Below are 19,694 nucleotides of genomic sequence, written 5' to 3'. Positions count from 1 at the left end.
AGCCCATGAGGCTGGGCCCTCAGCTGCCGTGCGGGAATCAGCACCCCCCCGCCACTTGAATTCCTCCCCCGCTTTCTCCTTTAGTGACAAAGCTATCACACTGGGGAGGACAGACCTGGTGGAGCTGCACCCTGACTGAGCCCCATCCATGGGTGGCACAACTGCAAACTTGGCAAGCCTGGGCCTCCAACCTTGTGCTCCTCCCTGCGTGAGACCCCCACCCTGTGCTCCCTAGCCTCAGCTAGCTATGGAGAACTGTCCACAAGGGGCTGGTGCTAATAGACCAAGCAGGACATGGCCCCCTCGCCAGCACTCACCCGGGGCCATGAGCAGGACGTGGGCAGGCCCATAATCCAGGAGACAGGATCCCTGGCCCGCAAATGGGACATGAGTCTGAATTGGGGTGGGGGGGTGCTTGCTTGGCCCAGTCTCTGACGGTCCCTGGTCCCTCCCTCTGGCTGCAAGGGAGTATCACTGTGGGGAGGAACAACAGCTGCTGTCCCATAGGGCTGGTCCAGGCAGGCTCCCCACTCTAGCTCATTGGCTCTCATGGGAGCTACCAAAGCATTACATGTCAGCCACACGCATGCACAGGCGGGGCCCTCTTCCTGCTCCCTTCCTGCTCCTGGCAGTGCCTAATATGGGGACTTGCCAGCTATGGGGAGCTGATAGATTTGGGAGAGGGAGGGCTGAGCCTCTCCAACTGAAGCCACCTACTGCCAGTAACTGATGGTGAAGACTTACAAAATCAAGCACAAAGATAAGACAGTATGTCACTTTTATCCACAAACAAACATATTCACACATAAGACAGATACGTTGGCCAGGAAAGTAACAAACAATAGTAATTCTTTTTGCTTCTCACAGCTGTGGTAGTGGCTGCTGTCACCTCCAATGTCATTTCCTCCGTACAAACATTTCTAACGGAGCGTTAATGTTCATAGTCAAAATATCCAAGTAGTCACTCTTGCAAAAATCCAGGACACTCTGGGTTTCCCTCTGGTCATCACACTCTAGCGCTGGTTCATTGGGCTGGTGTGCCAAACTGCAGGATTCTTCAATCTCTTTCATGTGATTTGTCAGGATCACAGCATTGCAGCTACTTCTGCGCCTTAGGCCTCTGGTGGTGCTGTTGGGTTGCTTGTTCTCATCAGGATACCCTTTGGCCTGCCTATTAGACTTCTTTGTTTCATAGTTCCTGAGCTCCATGAGCCGCTCGTTGAAGTACTCTTGCAAACTCTTGTCATAGAAACCACTGTTGGTTTTGCGGTGACTTTTGAGAACATAGTTCCCTGGGGAGTTGCCCAAACTGTGGACCTGAATGCTGTTTTGGCCCAAAGATTTTATATTTGTAGGGTTTTCAGCCCCTAGTATTGGGCCATTTTTATTTCTTCCTCGATTCTGGAAAGCCATACTGAAGTCTGGAGTTCTAGAATAGCTCCTTGACAACTGTTCAAAACAGAGGCAAAGAAAACCTGAATTAAAACCTGCATTGTGTTCCGTTTCATGCTTACAGAATCATTGCAAAATGTCAGCAAGCTAAATATTTGGAACTGTCTTTTTCAGGCAGGGTCTGCCTCTTCTTATTTCTACAGCAACTGGCACAATGAAGCTGTGATCCTGACTGGGAACATTATTGAAATATAAATATAAAATAATATAGCACAGATGGGCCCAAATCATGTAGTTTAACTCCTGATCTAAACTACCCTGAGGATTCCAAAGTTCAAAGGGTGCTTGGAACTGGGGGTTCGGTTCAGCTTATAACAGAGATGATGGTGTCCCTAAAGATCAGGGTTGTTTGGATCCAGAATTTGGTTCAGGCCCACACCTAAAAAGTGTCTATTGCCTGAACTGTGGATGTGCTGATCATCTGTGCTGCCCACTGCTTAGTGTTTAAATGCACAATTCCCCTTTAATGGGATTTGAGCATCCAAATCTCCTAACTGACATTGGAAATCACAGTCACTGGCTTCCTCTGAAAAGCACAATGGATCAAAAGCTATTTATATTGCTCTACACCTGTTCCACATGAATCCTTTAAATAACACATGGTTGAATGGGAAAGAGTGAAGGATATTCTGAATAGGATTGGGTTATCTGTAAGCCTTTTCCTTTCTCTTTATCATACCCTTCCCTTCCCTGTCTCTTGACCAACTATTTTTAAGTTGGATATTTTATAAAGTAATACATGTGTTGAAAAAAAACACAAAAAAGGATTCTTTAGTTTTGTTAGTGATTTTTATCCATCAATGATACTCATTACATCCTTTCCTAATTTTCTGATTTTTTTTACCCTTTACATTCTTGTAGCTCTTTCTGCTTTATCTTGTTCATCTGTCCTTAGCTTCTAGCTGCTGCAGATTTGTACGACTGCAGTAAAATGGATTCCTCTTCTAAGAAATATTTTCTATATTATTTTTCAGAAATTAGCTTAGCTATGAATTGAGAATTATTATAACAAGAATTACAGTTTGCATGTTGCAGTTTAATTACATGATCCAAAATGGCCATGCTAATTATTATTATTTTATATAGCCTCACAGTTGTGCTTAGAGCTTTTTCTTCCATCCCTATCATAGGTATTTCTAAGGTGCCTATCACCTTGGCAACTAAACAATTTGCTATCTGAGCTGCTGAATAGACAAACAAAGGGCCTGATCCAACCCCTGTTGCCTTCAGTGGGAGTCTTTCTATTGACTTTGGCCCTAATCCAGTTCCCTCTAAGAGTATTAACTGAGATTTCACCAACATTTAATGTGTCATTTACTCATTTATTGTATTGTGGGTTTCCAAAGTTACAGCTCTGCAATTGCTAATGTACTGCCACCAGCCATCCTTGCATGCACCAGCTCCTTTAATTAATCAAACTAATGTTTGGTTGAACTTTTTTCCTGGAAAATATCTTTGCAGTTTGGCTTGAATGGAGAACTTTATTTTTCTTCAGTTTCTTTAATGAGTTTGTCTTTTGCGATGGAATGGATCCTGCATTCATACCCTATGGCTACGTCTAGATTGGCATGATTTTCCGGAAATGCTTTTAACGGAAAAGTTTTCCGTTAAAAGCACTTTTTGCAGAAAAGCGTCCATGGCCAATCTAGATGCGCTTTTCCGCAAAAAAGCCCCGATCGCCATTTTCGCGATCAGGGCTTTTTTGTGGAAAACAGATCTCTGCCGTCTACACTGGCCCTTTTGCGCAAAAGTTTTTCGGAAAAAGACTTTTGCCCGAACGGGAGCAGCATAGTATTTCTGCAAAAGCACTGACAATCTTACATGAGATCGTCAGTGCTTTTGTGGAAATTCAAGCGGCCAGTGTAGACAGTTGGCAAGTTTTTCCGCAAAAGCAGATGATTTTGTGGAAAAACTTGCCAGTCTAGACACAGCCTATGTGTGACTGTAATAATCTTTGGACAAAATATATCTTGTAAAGTATCATTTGAAAACTAATAACTTGTTGGTCAATAATGTTATGGTAGAATGTCTGTAGCAACATTATATTAAAAGTTAGGAGGTCTCTCTTAGCCCCCAGTGATGATGGCTTATGTTCAAACTCATGTAGTTCCGTTTAGGCATAACTGGTCAAGCAGCTCTTAAGCAAAGGACAAGGTTATACCTCTAGTTAGGTGTCATCAAAGCTGATGGGCCATCACCTATCAAATGGCCACTCTTCGGCAAGACAGGGAGGCAGAAGTAAATAGATCTGCCATTTAGCAAGCAACAGCATAAAACCTCTCGTGCACCAGACTCTGTGCCTCTTTGCTCACAGGCGCAAAGAACTTTATCTAGGGATCAGTCTCAGAAAAATACATGTCAGCGGGTGAGTGAACTATTAAACAATCCAAATCCTCTCTCCTTATCCACCTCTCTTTTCCTCCTAAAGAAGCAAAAGAAACAGCTTGGCTGTGTCTAGACTGGCAAGTTTTTCCGCAAAAGCAATTGCTTTTGCGCAAAAACTTGCCAGCTGTCTACTCTGGCCACTTGAATTTCTGCAAGAACACTGACTTCCTACTGTCTGAAATAAGTGCTTCTTGCAGAAATACTATGCTGCTCCCGTTCGGGCAAAAGTCCTTTTGCACAAAGTGCTTTTGCGGAAAAGCATCCGTGCCAATCTAGACGCTCTTTTCTGCAAATGCTTTTAACGGAAACCTTTTCCATTAAAAGCATTTGCGGAAAATCATGCCAGTCTAGATGTAGCCTTTGTGAGCTTTGGGAACAGCTTGTAACCTGAGCGTTTGGCCAACAATGTACTGAAAACAGTGGTAAGAACTTCACCTTGAACCAAGTCTAGTTGGTTACGTTTAGAAAGCATTCGGTCTTTGTTTTTCTTGTAACCATTTCTGATTTTTAAAGCCTCACTTAAAAGCTCTCTCTTTATTGTTAAGCAAACGTATTTTCTTATCTAATTAAATCTCATCCTGGATGGTGAATTGTTTGAGTAACTGCTGTATATTGATCCCATTAGAAGTGCACAGAACCTAATATATCTGGTGGGGACTAGATAGTGCAAAACACATTTTGGGGGAAAATTCAAGCCTGGAAATATGTTGGGGGCACCCTGAGAAGAGTAACAAGGCTTATGGACACCAGAGTGTGGCTGGTGGGCTGTTGGCAGGCTGTCGGAGTCAGAGCTGTTGGACCGGACTATAGCTGAGTGACCTGCACGCTGTTTGTGAGGAGCCCAGATGGGAGCTATAACAGCAAAGCACAGTAAGACATCCCGATTACAGAGTAAGAGTTGATACAGACCCTTCACTGGTCTGAGTTGCACTGTGGAATGCTGCAGCTTTTAAATAATCCAGAAGTATTAATAATGTTACCATTATACAGGTTGAATGACCCTTTCAGTTAAGGATGGCATGACACAGTATTTTGTGATTGTGATTTAGGCTTTGCAACAACCCTGTGGTCTAGAAGAAAAATTATTTAAATCAATTTTACAGCTGTGCAAAAAGGGCACAGAAGTCAGTACATTACTCCCTGTTGTAAGGATCTCTTTGCAACACTGTCTGCCTTATTGCCATTTGGTGTCATCTCAATGTACTGTATATTGTTGGTTAAATTGTATTCAGTATTATCTAATGCAAACTGAAACACGGGGAAATGCTAGCAGCCTATGCAAATCAGCCGATTTTTCATAGAACCATAGAATCATAAAATACTAGAACCAGAAGGGATCTTGAAAAGTCATCAAGTCCAGTCCACTGCCCTCATAGCAGGACTAACCACCATCTAGATCATCCCCAATAGATGTTTATTTAACCTGCTCTTAAATATCCAAATGATGGATATTCCACAACCTCCCTAGGCAATTTATCCCACTGCTAAACTACCCTGACAGGAAGTTTTCCTAATGTCCAACCTAAACCTCCAGTGCTGAAATTTAAGCCCATTGCTTCTTGTTCTATCATCAGAGGTTAAGGAGAATGTTTTTCCTCTTCTCCTTGTAACACCCTTTTAGGTTCTTGAAAGTTGCTATCCTGTCCCTCTCAAGTCTTCTTTTTTCTAAACTAAACAATTCAAATTCTTTCAGTCTTCCCTCACAGGTCATGTTTTCTAGACCTTTAATCATTCTTGTTGCTCTTCTCTAGACCCTCTCCAATTTCTCCACATCTTTCTTCAAATATGGTGCCCAGATCTAAAACGTGGTGCCCAGACTGCTAATAAGTCATCACTTTTTGCTGAGAACAATCAAAATAATGATGCCTGCAAAAATCACATTTTTTTAAATAAGCCTCAAATGAGAATGTTTAAAAGCACGTGACATCTTTCCCCCTCATTCTTACTTTTAAAAAATGGCTAACTGGAGGGTCAGAGGTGTGTGGTGGGGGAAACTGTGCAGGTACAGCACTTCCATAGTATCCCAGAATACAATATAGTATCAACTGCCCAGGATGTGCAGAAGTAACTGTGACAGAAACATAGCCAGCTTCCTAACAAGATCGATTGTACACTGCAAAATAGACTTGCTGCATACTGACCTTAATGTCCTGGAAGCCCGGGTACTCTGGAATACTGGGTAAGGTGCACATGCTGATGCTATTAGACCGTCTCCGTGCCATCATCCTTCGGGAGCGGTTCCTGGAGAGATGGAGTTGTCCTGGATCAGTTAGCTTTTCACTGAAGTGTAATACTCTACAGTCTTTTATGGGACAAGTTCTCAGGCATGTTCTTGAGTCAGATGGCTCCATTGCAGCACTGTTCAGGAGTTTAGATGTGGTTTGTATTCTGAAATAAATTGCTTTCACTTAACTCGTAAGTGTCTGACAGTCTGGGATGCTGAGATCCAGCGAACAGCTGAGGAATAGCAAAGCATTCACTGGACTGAACTCTTAGAGGTCACAGACAAGCAATGTGTTTGGAGCTCTCTGAACTTTGAAACCTACCCCAGCTGCCGATGCTGTATTTATCAGCCAAAGCTGTCCATGGTAGGCCAGGAAAGCCATGCCACCCATGCAGGAGGGGCTTAGGTGTTGGGGAATTTTCAGGGATTATGGAAGCTCTGCCTTCTGGCATTCAAGTCTCCCAGCCGTCACATCACATAACCTGATGTGACTGGCGACGTGAGAGCAATTAGAGGGACTCAAAGACAGCACGCGCCAGGAGGGTACTGATGCACTTGCGTGACATCAGTGCAGACAGATCTCTGCCTTTGGGACTGTTTACCTGCAGATTAGCAAAACATTAAGAGCTTTTCCTAAGAGCGATAATGCAAGAATCTGAATCCTATTAACCCACAGGTCAAGAAGTACAGTATAAATAGCTGGAAAGTGTCTCCCAAGAAATCAATGTCCATGGGGGGGGGGGGGGAGGGTGTTCATTAAGGGGAGATGTAGGTCCAGGTCCTAGAATTCTGATCTGAAGCCAACTTTCCCTACTGTTTGTGGGGTTATAGCACTGAATGGGAAAGGAGGGATAGAGGGCCAATAGATTAGCATTATTACTGCCGTGGCTACAGACTTCAAGCAAGTTGGGGGCACTGTGAAGCCAGCCATTGTCCATACCCATCGTAAAAGATAGTCCTTTCCCTGAAGCACTTACAGTCTAAACAGACAAAACAGACAAAAAGCAGGGGAGTGGGACAGATCTGGGGTTTTGGTTTGATTAAATCCCAGCCAGTTAGCATGTTCATAGCCTCCTGTATAACTACGCATATATAAATATATGTATGAATCCATACACTGGAGCTGTGTTTATGTGTATGTGCAAGTTCAGTTCAAGGAGCCGATGTTGTGTATAATAAATCCATTGAGAGACCATCTTTCTCCCATGGAACATGTGCTAGTTGAGTTCCGCCTACTCCCTTTGGCTGTGTGGTAACTGGCGACACTGCAGTCTCATTGGAGAGCCCTGATCAATGAAATTCAATTTCACTGTTCACTTCCAGAAGTGACCTTCTGGCCATACAACGTCAAAAGTCAGTGAAACTACACCAGTTTACACAGCTAAGGTTCATAGCCATCAGGTTTTTGCTTGGGGGGGGGGGGGGGAATGTGATTTTTAGCAACCTCTGGTTGGTGGTTTGTTTAGGTTTGGTATTTTAAATAAGTGGTTTTGTTTCCATACTTTAGATGTGTTAAAAACACACATTTAATATAGAGAAAACTCATGGGATAGGTCCTCAGCTGGAGTAAATCAGCTGCTCTGATTTATTCCAGTTGAGGGACTCACTCTATCCCTTTCTAGGAGGCACACAGGACATCCCTGGCAAAGACTATGTGAATGCTCTGCTGAAAGTAACAGTGTACATTCACAGACATTGGGGGCACCTCTACATGGTGATTAAAAGACCTGCAGTCTTGAGACTAAGAGCTCATGCTTACTCGGGTTCACAGGGCTGTGGCTCTGGGCTAAAAATTGCAGGTAGTCATTCTGAGTCCAGGTTGGAACCTGGGCTCAGAGACCCTCTCCCTCTTGGGGCATCAGAGGTAGGTTCCAGCCCACGCCTGATTATCTACACTGCAGTGTGTAGAGCCATGCAACCCGAATCTGAATCAGCGGACTGGGCCTGCCACAGCCAAGCAATGGCTCTTTTATCACTGTGGAGACGTACCCAGGCTGTTCAAAGAAAGTGATATTATCATAACTCATCTCTGGTGCATAGCTAGTATTCTGTAGTATCATCATGTGCTATGTGGCATTAACCAGGATGCCTTCAAATATAAATACACTATGTCCTCATTAGAATTACAGTAGGAACCTTAAGCAGGCATTAATGAAGGCTTCCTGGCACTGAATTTCTTGGCATACTAAAGCCTTTCAAAGGTCTCGCCTAGTTCATCTTCGTTCCAAAATGTGTCCTTATTTTAATCCTTGCTTCCCCGTATCGACTCTACGAACAATGTGAGTAAGCATCGTGTGTGCACATTCTCACAGCCTGTGAAATTCTCTGAATACATTCCAGCCAGACCAGGATTGACCATATCTATGTGGGTGGGCAGGTTGCGTGCTGGGCTGCAACAGACACGTCTGAATTGCGTCAGTCAGTAGGGACAAGTCGAATGAAATCTCTTTTGTGACAGAAGGTGCTTTACGCAGCAAAGGAGAAAAAAGAGCAACAGCGGGAGCTAATTTCACACGTGACCCGGGGAGTTATTATTTCTCCACTGTAAAGCAGGGGACCATGGCACTAATGATACTCCTCACCGTTGTCATCTGTTTCACAGGAATAATTAATTGCCATCCCAAAAAATAGCTGCAGTTGGCGGAGATGCTTTATGAACAGGGGCCTATTGTAAGCCCAGAGGCTTCACAGGAGCCTCCATAAAGGTAGCAGTGGCTGCATCTTTCCCAGCAGCCCGAAAGCCTCTTATTATCAAAATTCAGTCCCCATCCTTCTCCCAAAGCATTTGCCTGGCTGTTAGTAAAACACTTTCAGCTTTTATCTGTAATTGTTCACTGTATTTAATGAAGATGATAGAGCCGCACACAGTGTGTCACTTGCATGGGGCTTAACAAATAACAGGTTCCCCTTTTAATCTGCGGTTCTGATTCTGCTCCCTGTAGATGCAAAACCGGAGCCCATACTGACTGTGCCCCTTTAATCTCATGCTCGTTCCTGTACCATATCATTACTGCATGTGGAGGGGCCATGTACAGCTCTCTGCAGTACAGCTCTCAATCCTGTTTAATATGCAGTTTCCCATTATTCATTTACTCTCAGGTGGAAAGAAACATAGATTTCTGCAACATGTAGGCCTCATTAGTAAATAGTTACTTTACTTGTATTTCAACTTCTGCACTTATTGATGAGAAATTTGATTTGATTTGATTTTGCAAATGGTGCACTAGGCTCTTATAACTTGCATGAGTTAATTATCAATAGCCCAACTAACATGAACAAGACAAGCAAGCTTTGACCCGTCTCCTTATTTTTGCCCTTTAAACACCAGTAAAAAGCAATATAAACAAACAAAAAATGTCATGCTCGCTACCCTTTAAAAGGTTGTGTTACCTCCACTAGCCTTCCAATCAATGAGAACTGGATAAATTCATACTGGAGCCTTTTGACATCCCCACTTAATCAGAGAGAAGAATTGTAGTAACAGTGATTATAATTAATAATAAATCATACTCTATACTACAGCGGTGATTTATTTACTTTTTATGGAATCACTGGATGCCAAAAATGTTAATAAAAATGATTCAATACCAAGCCTGAAACAGGTAAGCCATGTCATATAATTTGTATAAAAGCTAAACTTCTTGATGAGAAAAGCAAACTAAAAGCAATATTTATTTAACAGACCACTGAATAGCAAAGCTGTGATAAATATTTATGAGTTAGATATTTCCATATACTGTAGTATTATGAAGATACCATTTCATTTTGCGAAGTGCCAGCAACGTTAAGCTATCGAGACTAATTTCCTAGTCTAGTATAGGTTGAACCTCTCTAGTCTGGCACCCACAGGACCTCACCAGTTCCAAACAAGAGAATTTTCTGGACTACAGGAGGCCAATATTGTCTCGCAGCATTACCAACATATGCATTGCTTGCTGTTAGAAGACATTTAGGGGTATATTAGAGCTAAAAAACAGCACAGAACACTGAGAGCCAGGACTGGTGGCTATAAACAAACTTTATGGGACTGTGGGAAACTTGGCCATGCCCATGAAAAGTGGACATCCAGCTAACTAGATTCATTCCGGACCACAGATGTTTCTGGATGAGAGAGTTCTGGATTAGAGAGGTTCAACCTGCAGTGCAATAAACCAGGAAACTCTGATTCTTTTATCCTTTACACCAGTACAGTGTCCATAACCTCAGTGGTGTTATTCCTGATTTACACCAGGATACGGGTAAGCAGAATAAAGCTCCCAGGGTTCAGTGGACAGTCTGTTTGTGACACGGAAGCAGGTTCAGGTACAAATCAAATCCAGTTCAGTTATTTGTTTCGAGGCTAAATAGCATGTACTCAACCAATGCGGTATTTTTCATCTTCAAAGCACTGAAAACAAAAGGCCAGATTAACTCCCACGCATGCAGGGAGGGGCTGTACTTTGTTAGCTGTACCAGACAGCTCTAGGTCTGGCAGAGAAGGGCTTGAAGGCACTTTACCCCTCTTCTGGGAGCTTTCAGCCATTTGGCTTCCACCATCAGCAACCCAGAGGTGATTCTCTTTTTCAGGAGCTTTCCTATCCACTATTACGACATCACTGGAGTACTTCAGCACAACCGTTGATATATTTATCTTTCCTATAGGCCTGCACATTAAGGATTATTATCCCCACTTTACAGAAAGGGAAACTAAGGCTGAGAGACTAAGTGACTTGCCCGAGATCACACAGGAATTCTGTGGCAGAAGAGAAACTTGAACATGAATTTCCTAGGACCCTGCATAGCTTCCTAATCACTAGACCAATGGTTTTCAAACTACGGGTCATGACTCAGTCCTGGGTCATGGAATGTCAGGCACTGGGTCTTATTGCTGCAGCGGGATCAGGTGACCAGTGGGGCAGCTAAGCCAGGCTACCTGCCTATCCTGGCACTGCAGACTGCACTGCACCCCCAAGTGGCTGGCAGCAGGCCTGGCTCCTAGATGGGGTGGGGAGGAAGAACATACAGGGCTCCGCGCACTGCCCCTGCCCCTGCCCCTGCCCATGCCCCAAGCACTAGCTCCACACTCCCATTGGCTAGGATCCTGCTACTGACTGCTTCTGGGGTGCAGCATGGTCTGTGGTGCCAGGTCAGGCCGGAAGCCTGCCTCGGCACCCCCATTGCAGCACTGACTGGCAGCTGCTCAAGGTAAGTGCCTCCTACCGCAGCCATGACCCCTCACAAAGCCAAAGCCTCCTCCTACACCCAAAGGTCTCATCTTCAACCCCACCCTGGAGCCCACACTCACCGGGATCTACCAACAAGAGAAGTTAGGGAGGAGTTTCTGGCTGCCGGCCATGTTCTCATCCCCCTAGAATGTACCACTCTCAGCATGGTGAGCAGAATAAGATATCCCTAGGCTAGGGACCAGCTTCAGAACAGACCTACACCAAGTACAGGCCAATATTCATGCAAATTTTACACAAAATCAGCAAAATGTGGCCGTTCCAGTCAATGTAGGCGTCACTGGTGTGCACCACCCTATTTCAGATGTTATGAACCATGCCGTAGCCCTTGCCACCAGGGCACAGGAGACAGGAAATGGTGCCAAGTCCAAAAAAGGGGGCATGAATGAACAATTTGTATCTAAATCTGGAGCAGCATTTTAAAGCACATTTCACAAAGACAGCACACAGCAGCTTAATGTAAGGAGGGCCTCCTGTCACCCAAGAACAAGTGCTCCTGATAGCAAAGGGAGAACAACGGCTGGCTCCAAACAGATTCTCCTACTATTCTGCCAAGATAGAAGACAGGGAAATTTTGAAAAGCTACATAACAAATTCATGTGTTGAATTCTAGGGGAACAGGCCATGGGCAGCAGGGGCGGCCCGTGGCTATAGGCAAACTAGGCAGCCGCCTCGGGCACTAAGTTGCATGGGGCGCCAAATTCTAAACACCTTGCCACTTCTATTTCCCCTTCCCCTTCCGGTGCCTTACCTGGAGCACGGCTTCCCTGAGGCCAGGAGGGGGGTAAATCCTGGGAGAGGCGGTGCGTGGGGGGGGTTCTCCTGTGCTGCAGGAGGGGGGGTCACCCCGGGGTAGGAGGAACGCGGGAGGGGGGGTTCCCCTGTGCCGCGGGAGGGGGGGTTGGCCCCAGGGAAGGAGGAATGTGGGGGTTTCCCCTGCCCCGCGGGGGGGGGTCTCCCTGGGAGAGGCGCATGCCGGCTTCTCTCAAGGGGGGGATCTTGGGAGGAGGTGGGTGCAGGGGACTCTCTCTCCCGACTGGCACCCTGTTCCCTCTCCCCGGCCCCCAGCCCCCGAACTCCATCCCCAGCCCCCCGGCCCCCAGCCCCCCTGGCTCCCAGCCACAGAACTCCATCCCCAGCCCCCCTCTCCCCAGCACAAAACCAAAACTCTCAGTCAATATCTGCCCTTGGGGTTGGGGTTGGGGTTGGGGGGGGGGGCGATTGCATGGTTCGCCTAGGGCACCAGTTGCTGGCAGCTAGTCTAGGGCCGCCCCTGACGAGAAGGGAAGGAGCGTAGGAGAGCACTCCCTTTCCTCCTTCCCCACCCTTTATTCCTGTCTTTGGACTCTGCCTTTTCTATTTCTAGCTGTTAGATTGTAAGAGTTACTAACCAGAACCTGCATTCCTTTTGCATCTTGTGCAGCACCAAACACCCTGCTAGTGCTTAACAAATTATAGTACATTGTGGGCCCAGAAGTGTGAATTTGAAAAGCTTCAATGTACCTTTGCTTGTAGAACTAATGTTAATGCAGCCAGTATCCTGAGTTGACATCACCTTCGCAGCATGAGAGGGATGAGCTTCCAGTAAGACTGAGCTGTTTATGCACACTTTCTCCGGTGTATTAGGCTGAAACCAACAAATCACCATTACCTGCCTATCTGGGATGCTTGTTTCTCAAACCAGGTGTTGCAATACTGGGGAGAATTAATTCAATAGGAGCCTGTAATGACAGAATCTAATCTTGGGGAGCATAGAGAAGGCAGAACAGAAGCAAGGAAACCCAAATAGTACCCAGTCAGTGTGAAGCAGAATGTGATCACTGTAGCAGACTTTTAGAACTGTTTTAAATGCCTTATATTAATTAACTGATTATGAAAGGTGCTACACTGACATCCGGAAGAGTCAAACATGAGAGGAAGAGCACACGCCACTCAACCTGGCCTACAGCTCTGCACATGCTTGTATGGCACACAGCAGCAGGGAGTACATGGTTGTTGCTGCATCATTCAGTTTGCTATACCTGAATATGAGCTGCGTAGTGTGACAAAGACCCAGAATAAGGGACCATAACATATTTTTCATGCAGCATTGTTAAAGGCCGCTGGCTCCCTTCCTTAATACCTGTCTGTATCTTCCATTTCAGGCGTCTATTTGTCAAATGTAAATCATTTTCAACAATAAAAGCAAAGGAGACTAAGGAGTGTAGAACATAGGGCGTTGCAGGGGACAAAAATGTCTCTCAAAATGAAGGATAGTTGTGAGGAATAGTTGTACAGTGTTGCCAACGCCCAAAGGTTAAAAAATCATGTCTGATCCTAAAAAGTCTTGACCTTTTCAAGCTAATACATTTTGGTTTCTTTTGATTTTCCCTCTGCTGTTATATCCTTTATTACCGTATTTTCCGGCGTATAGGGCGACTGGGCGTATAAGACGACCCCTTATCTTTTTAATTAAAAGATAGGGTTTCATCTTATACCCCAGCGCCCTTCCGCCTCCTTTGCTCCCGGTGTCCCTGGTCTGCTGGAGATGGTCCCCAGCAGACCAGAGGCACCGGGAGCAAAGCCGCCAGGAGCGCCTGGGCTCCCCCCCGCCGGAGCCCCTCCGCGGCTTTGAAAGCCTCGGGGGAAGCCGGCGGGGGGGCATCCCAGGCGCGCATGGGCTGCCCGCCCGCCGGAGCCCCTCCGCGGCTTTGAAAGCCTCGGGGGAAGCCGGCGGGGGGGCATCCCAGGCGCGCATGGGCTGCCCGCCCGCCGGAGCCCCTCCGCGGCTTTGAAAGCCTCGGGGGAAGCCGGCGGGGGGGCATCCCAGGCGCGCATGGGCTGCCCGCCCGCCGGAGCCCCTCCGCGGCTTTGAAAGCCTCGGGGGAAGCCGGCGGGGGGGCATCCCAGGCGCGCATGGGCTGCCCGCCCGCCGGAGCCCCTCCGCGGCTTTGAAAGCCTCGGGGGAAGCCGGCGGCGGGGCATCCCAGGCGCGCATGGGCTGCCCGCCCGCCGGAGCCCCTCCGCGGCTTTGAAAGCCTCGGGGGAAGCCGGCGGGGGGGCATCCCAGGCGCGCATGGGCTGCCCGCCCGCCGGAGCCCCTCCGCGGCTTTGAAAGCCTCGGGGGAAGCCGGCGGCGGGGCATCCCAGGCGCGCATGGGCTGCCCGCCCGCCGGAGCCCCTCCGCGGCTTTGAAAGCCTCGGGGGAAGCCGGCGGGGGGGCATCCCAGGCGCGCATGGGCTGCCCACCCGCCGGAGCCCCTCCGCGGCTTTGAAAGCCTCGGGGGAAGCCGGCGGGGGGGCATCCCAGGCGCGCATGGGCTGCCCGCCCGCCGGAGCCCCTCCGCGGCTTTGAAAGCCTCGGGGGAAGCCGGCGGCGGGGCATCCCAGACGCGCATGGGCTGCCCCCCCTCCGGAGCCCCGCGGAGGGGCTCCAGAGGGGGGGCAGCCCATGCGCGTCTGGGATGCCCCGCCGCCGGCTTCCCCCGAGGCTTTCAAAGCCGCGGAGGGGCTCCGGCGGGCGGGCAGCCCATGCGCGCCTGGGATGCCCCCCCGCCGGCTTCCCCCGAGGCTTTCAAAGCCGCGGAGGGGCTCCGGCGGCGGGGCATCCGGCGTACAAGACAACCCCCGATTTTTGGGGGATGTTTTTTAACTTCAGAGGTCGTCTTGTACGCCGGAATATACGGTATTCACATTGTCCAGCATCTCTCCACAACTGTGAGGACCAGCAATCTACTTTTTTTTAACATGACAGCTGAAAGGCTCACCTAATCACATGACTCCCGGAGCTCGGGCTTGGATGAACACACCAAATATTGTTAGACTTGTAATAAAATCATGAGAGTTAGCAACAGTTTTGCTGCTATGCAGCGAAATTGTGAGCCCACATCAGATTTACAAGTGGGCACAAGCAAAGTTACTGGCCAAGTCTAGACTATGGAGAAGGTTGATGCTGCGGCAGTTTAGTAAAGACCCGCTAAACTGAATGCTGAGGGCATCCTTGTCAATGCCAGAACTCCAACTCTTTGCGAGGCATAAGGGAAGTTGATGGGAGCATTTCTCCATGAACCTCCCACTGTGAGGATGGCGCTGAAGCTCGAATTAAGATACATCGACTCCAGCTACTTTTTTTTATGTAGCTAATTGTGAATAGTTTTTTACATAGCTAGAATTGTGTGCCTTAAGATGACCTTTGGCTGAGTGGTACTAAGTGTCAAGTACCTTCCCATTTCAGTTCTCTTACTTTAAAAAAAAAACACACAGAGCTATGTGCCTCTGAGAAAAAAAATTGAGCCAACTTATCTAGAAAAGAAGCTAGGGCTTGATGTGGGCAGACAAAGTGCAAATCAGAGGAAATAGCAGCTCAGGCTTTGTCAACAAGTTTAAGGTGAAGCGGCAGCAGCACATTAAATTGAAAGTATGGCCAAAGGAGGAGCGCTAGAAGCAAGCTCTCTCCGTGCCCTGAGGGGAGTAGCTAACAGCGCTGTAACTTTCTGCACTTGCACTTGGAGGGGGAGTGTGTGGTTTTTGTTCACACCCCAGAGCCAGAAAGTAACAGTGCTGTAAAGTGCCAGTGTAGACTTAGCCTTAACTGCAGTCATCATCATGCCAATGGACTGCAGAGCGATACCGCCTCCTTTGGCCTTTTTTTTTTTTTTTTTTTTTTTTTTGCTACTAGGCAGCAGTAACTTATAGGCTGCACAATGCACTCATTAATTCCCCTGCAGTACTCTCACTTCTTCATACTTTTCCCTTTAGACCGAACCCTATATCTCATAGACTCATAGACTTTAAGGTCAGAAGGGACCATTATGATCATCTAGTCTGACCCCCTGCACAATGCAGGCCACAGAATCTCACCCACCCCTCTTAGAATAATCCTCTCATCTATGTCTCAGATATTGAAGCCTTCAAATACTTTGAAGGCCCCAAGATGCAGAGAATCCTCCAGCTGTGATCTGTGCCCCATGCTACAGAGGAAGGCAAAAAACCTCCAGGGCCTCTGCCAATCTACCCTGGAGGAAAATTCCTTCCCGACCCCAAATATGGCGATCAGCTAAATCCTGCGCATGTGGGCAAGACTCACCAGCCAGACACCCAGAAAGTTCTTTATAGTAACTCCTATCATCCCTCCATTGACCTATTTCCCACTGATAATGAATGGTCAATTAGTTACCAAGATCATGTTCTCAAACCATCCCCTTATCATAGAACTGGAAGAGACATCAGAAGGTCATCAAGTCCAGCCCCCTGCTCTAGGCAGGACCAATCCCATCTAAATCAACCCAGCCAGGGCTTTGTCAAGCCGGGACTTAAACACCTCTAGGGATGGAGACTCCACTACTTCCCTAGGTAACCCATTCCAGTGCTTCACCACCCTCCTAGTGAAATACTTTTTCCTAATATCCAACCTGGACCTCTCCCACCACAACTTGAGACCATTGCTCCTTCTTCTGCCATCTGTCACTACTGAGAACAGCCTCTCTCCATCCTCCTTGGAACCTCCCTTCAGGAAGTTGAAGGATGCTATCATATCCCCCCTCACTCTTCGCTTCTCCAGACTAAACAGTCCCAACTCCCTCAGCCTCTCCTCATAAGTCATGCACTCCAGCCCCGTAATCATTTTGGTTGCCCTCCGCTGGACCCTCTCCAATGTGTCCACATCCTTTTTGTAGTGGGGGGGGGGGGGCAGAACTGAACACAATACTCCAGATGTAGCCTCACCAATGCCGAATAAAGGGGAATAATGACATCTCTGGATCTGCTGGCAATGCTCCTCTTAATGCAACCTAATATGCCATTAGCCTTCTTGGCTACAAGGGCACACTGTTGACTCATATCCAGCTTCTCATCCACTGTAACCCCCAGGTCCTTTTCTGCAGAACTACTACTTAGCTGGTTGGTCCCCAGCTTGTAACTATGCTTGGGATTCTTCTGTCCCAAGTGCAGAACTCTACACTTGTCCTTGTTGAACCTCATCAGATTTCTTGTGGCCCAATCCTCCAATGTGTCTAAGTCACTCCGGTCCTTGCCTAGGAGCAATCCTTTAGCACTGTGACAGGAGTATTTCGAAGGCTACAGGGTTAAACGCGTCGGGAAGACCCTTTATATCTCTGAGCCTTTTGAGAGCTTCTCTCTGTGCCATATCCCACATATAGAGCCCTGGCAGGAGGCCAAACCAACACTGCAGAATGGATTTTGCCATACCCTTGTATAATGGGAGAGTGTTTTTCCCTTATCTGTGGCTAGGAAACTGCTGCTGTTTGCAGCAGACCTGTGGGACGTGGCTTGAGACAAATGTGCCCTGACGGTAGCTAGGGCTGAAAGATACCCTGTTCTTTCCTTTGGGGGGAACAACTTGGCATTGCACTTTTAAAGGAATCTGTTACTGAGAAGGAAGGGCAGCACACCATGAGGCTAAGGGGAAGCGAGACACTTGGGCAGTCAGTGCGGGGGTTTGTTTTAGGCCAAAATTTTCAAACGTGGTTGCTTCGGGTTAGGCCTCTACATCCATATTTAGACACCTAAATAAATGTCCTAATTTTCAGTGATGTGGAGCCGCCACATGGATTCGTGCTTTCAATGGGTGGTTTTGAGAGAATGGGGGCTGGGAAAATCAGGCTGCTTCTATTGTTAAGCTGGCTCATGCAGAACCCAGGAAAGACGAGGGTGATGCTGGTGGAAAGAGGAAATGCTCTGAAGACCCTTGCAAGACAGCCCCATCTTCTGTCACAGGCATACCACCTGCATGCAGAAGTGATACAAAGACTGAGGGTCCTGACTGGTCCTTCTCTAAGCGTGGATTGCCCAGTTGCCTGAGTATCTAAAATACAGTAAAACTCCGATGGTCCGGCATCTGATGGTCCGGCTCTCCTGATAGTCCGGCACCATCAGGAACCTGGAAGTGCTCCGGGCAGCCGGGCCACTGGAGCTGCTCTACCCCCAGCTTCCCCGATTCAGCCGCTGCTAAAACTGACCAGAGGCTGAATCAGGGAAGCCGGGGGCAGAGCAGCTGGAGTGCTGCCAGGTAGGTCCCGTAGCGCTGCCCCTTCGGGCTGCGGGACCCAACCCGGCAGCACCCCAGCTGTCCCCGATTCAGCCGCTGCTGAAACTGATCAGCGGCTGACTCCAGGAAGCCCCAGGCAGAGCAACTCTGCTTGGGGCTTCCTGGAGTCAGCCACTGATCAGTTTCAGCAGCAGCTGACTTGGGGACACCTGGGGCAGAGCAGCTAGGGGGTTGCCGGGTTGGTCCCACAGCGCCGAGGAGTGGTGCTGCGGGACCAACCCGGCAGCACCCCAGCTGCTCTGCTCCAGGCGTCCCCAAGAGCAGCTGGCATGCTGCCGGGTTGGTCTCGCTGTGCCAAGGGTCGGCGCTACTGGATCAACCCGGCAGCACTCCAGCTGCTCTGCTGCAGGCGTCCCCGATTCAGACGCTGCTGAAACTGACCAGCAGCGGCTGAATCAGGGACTCCTGGGGCAGAGCCGGACTATCGGAAGGGGGGGCTATGAGGTTTCTGGGGTGGCATTCCCCCCACCCCACCCCAGACCTCTCATAGCCCCCCCATCCGATAGTCTGGCAAATCTGATAATCCGGCACCCCCTGGGTCCTAAAGGTGTCGGGTTATCGGAAGTTTACTGTACCTTGTTTTACTTACAGCTTGCCAGGAAACTTCATCCTTTGCTCTCTAATGAGGACCTAGACACATTGGACTGGATTAGCATAAATTGCTGTATCTGAATCTGACGTGCAGGCTCTAGCCCAGGGCTATTCAACACGTGCCCTGTTTGTTTCTGACTCGCAGTGCGGTTTGGGCTTAGGCGGGGCTCGACGCATGGCCCACGGGTGGGAGCCAAAACAAAAAAGTTGTCCACATAATGGCCTTCCGTTAATATGCATTTCAATAGTTCAATTTTTGGACTGTCCTTGCTCATTAAATGTGCTGGCAATGGGTGAAAATCGGGTAAATGTTGCATTTTATTAATATCAGCAGAACAGACTTAAATGGGGCCTGCGTGTTGTATAGTCTTGCCTTTGTCTTTGTATTCATGCTCGTCAGCGTGAAAGAAGCTATTTGCATATATTCGCATGTACATTCGCATATATGATTGCATATATATGCACCCACACTTAAGTTGAGGCCCTCAGCATGTTTCTGTAAGTATCATTGTAGCCCTTGGGGCTTCCAAAGTTGAGTAGCCCTGCTTTAGCTGATATAGGACTTGGCTGCTCACCTTCTCCCTTAGGCTGCCCTGAACACATTACACTTGTGCTCAAGTCCCTCCAGTCAGCTGCTGATGCCAGTTTAAGATGTTGGCCTTAATTTTCAAAGCAATTCACAGATCAAGCCTCTGCTCCATCAAGGACTGAATTTCACGCTATGAGCCATCCTGATGGGTGCACACCCCCACTCCCCAGGGACAACGCAGAGAGC

General features: G+C 47.9%; 1 protein-coding gene across 2 annotated transcripts; it reads right to left on the bottom strand.

The window, feature by feature from the left end:
• Window positions 1-388: 388 nt before the first annotated feature.
• Window positions 389-13,017, bottom strand: LOC102462141 (uncharacterized). Of its 2 annotated transcripts, XM_075935782.1 has the most exons (3): window positions 12,787-13,017; window positions 5,979-6,078; window positions 389-1,449 (listed from the first exon to the last, which is right to left on the bottom strand). In XM_075935782.1, exons 2-3 carry the CDS (start codon window positions 6,060-6,062, stop codon window positions 898-900), a joined length of 636 nt encoding a protein of 211 aa, XP_075791897.1. In that variant the 5' UTR covers window positions 6,063-6,078; window positions 12,787-13,017; the 3' UTR covers window positions 389-897. The 2 variants fall into 2 exon arrangements, with proteins under 2 accessions (XP_075791897.1, XP_006111456.2); XM_006111394.4 differs by lacking the exon at window positions 12,787-13,017 and having other exon boundaries at window positions 5,979-6,509.
• Window positions 13,018-19,694: the final 6,677 nt, after the last annotated feature.

The sequence above is a fragment of the Pelodiscus sinensis genome, chromosome 8, assembly GCF_049634645.1.
Source record: "Pelodiscus sinensis isolate JC-2024 chromosome 8, ASM4963464v1, whole genome shotgun sequence".
NCBI lineage: Eukaryota > Metazoa > Chordata > Testudines > Trionychidae > Pelodiscus > Pelodiscus sinensis.
This window is presented reverse-complemented; position numbering and strand designations above follow the sequence as displayed.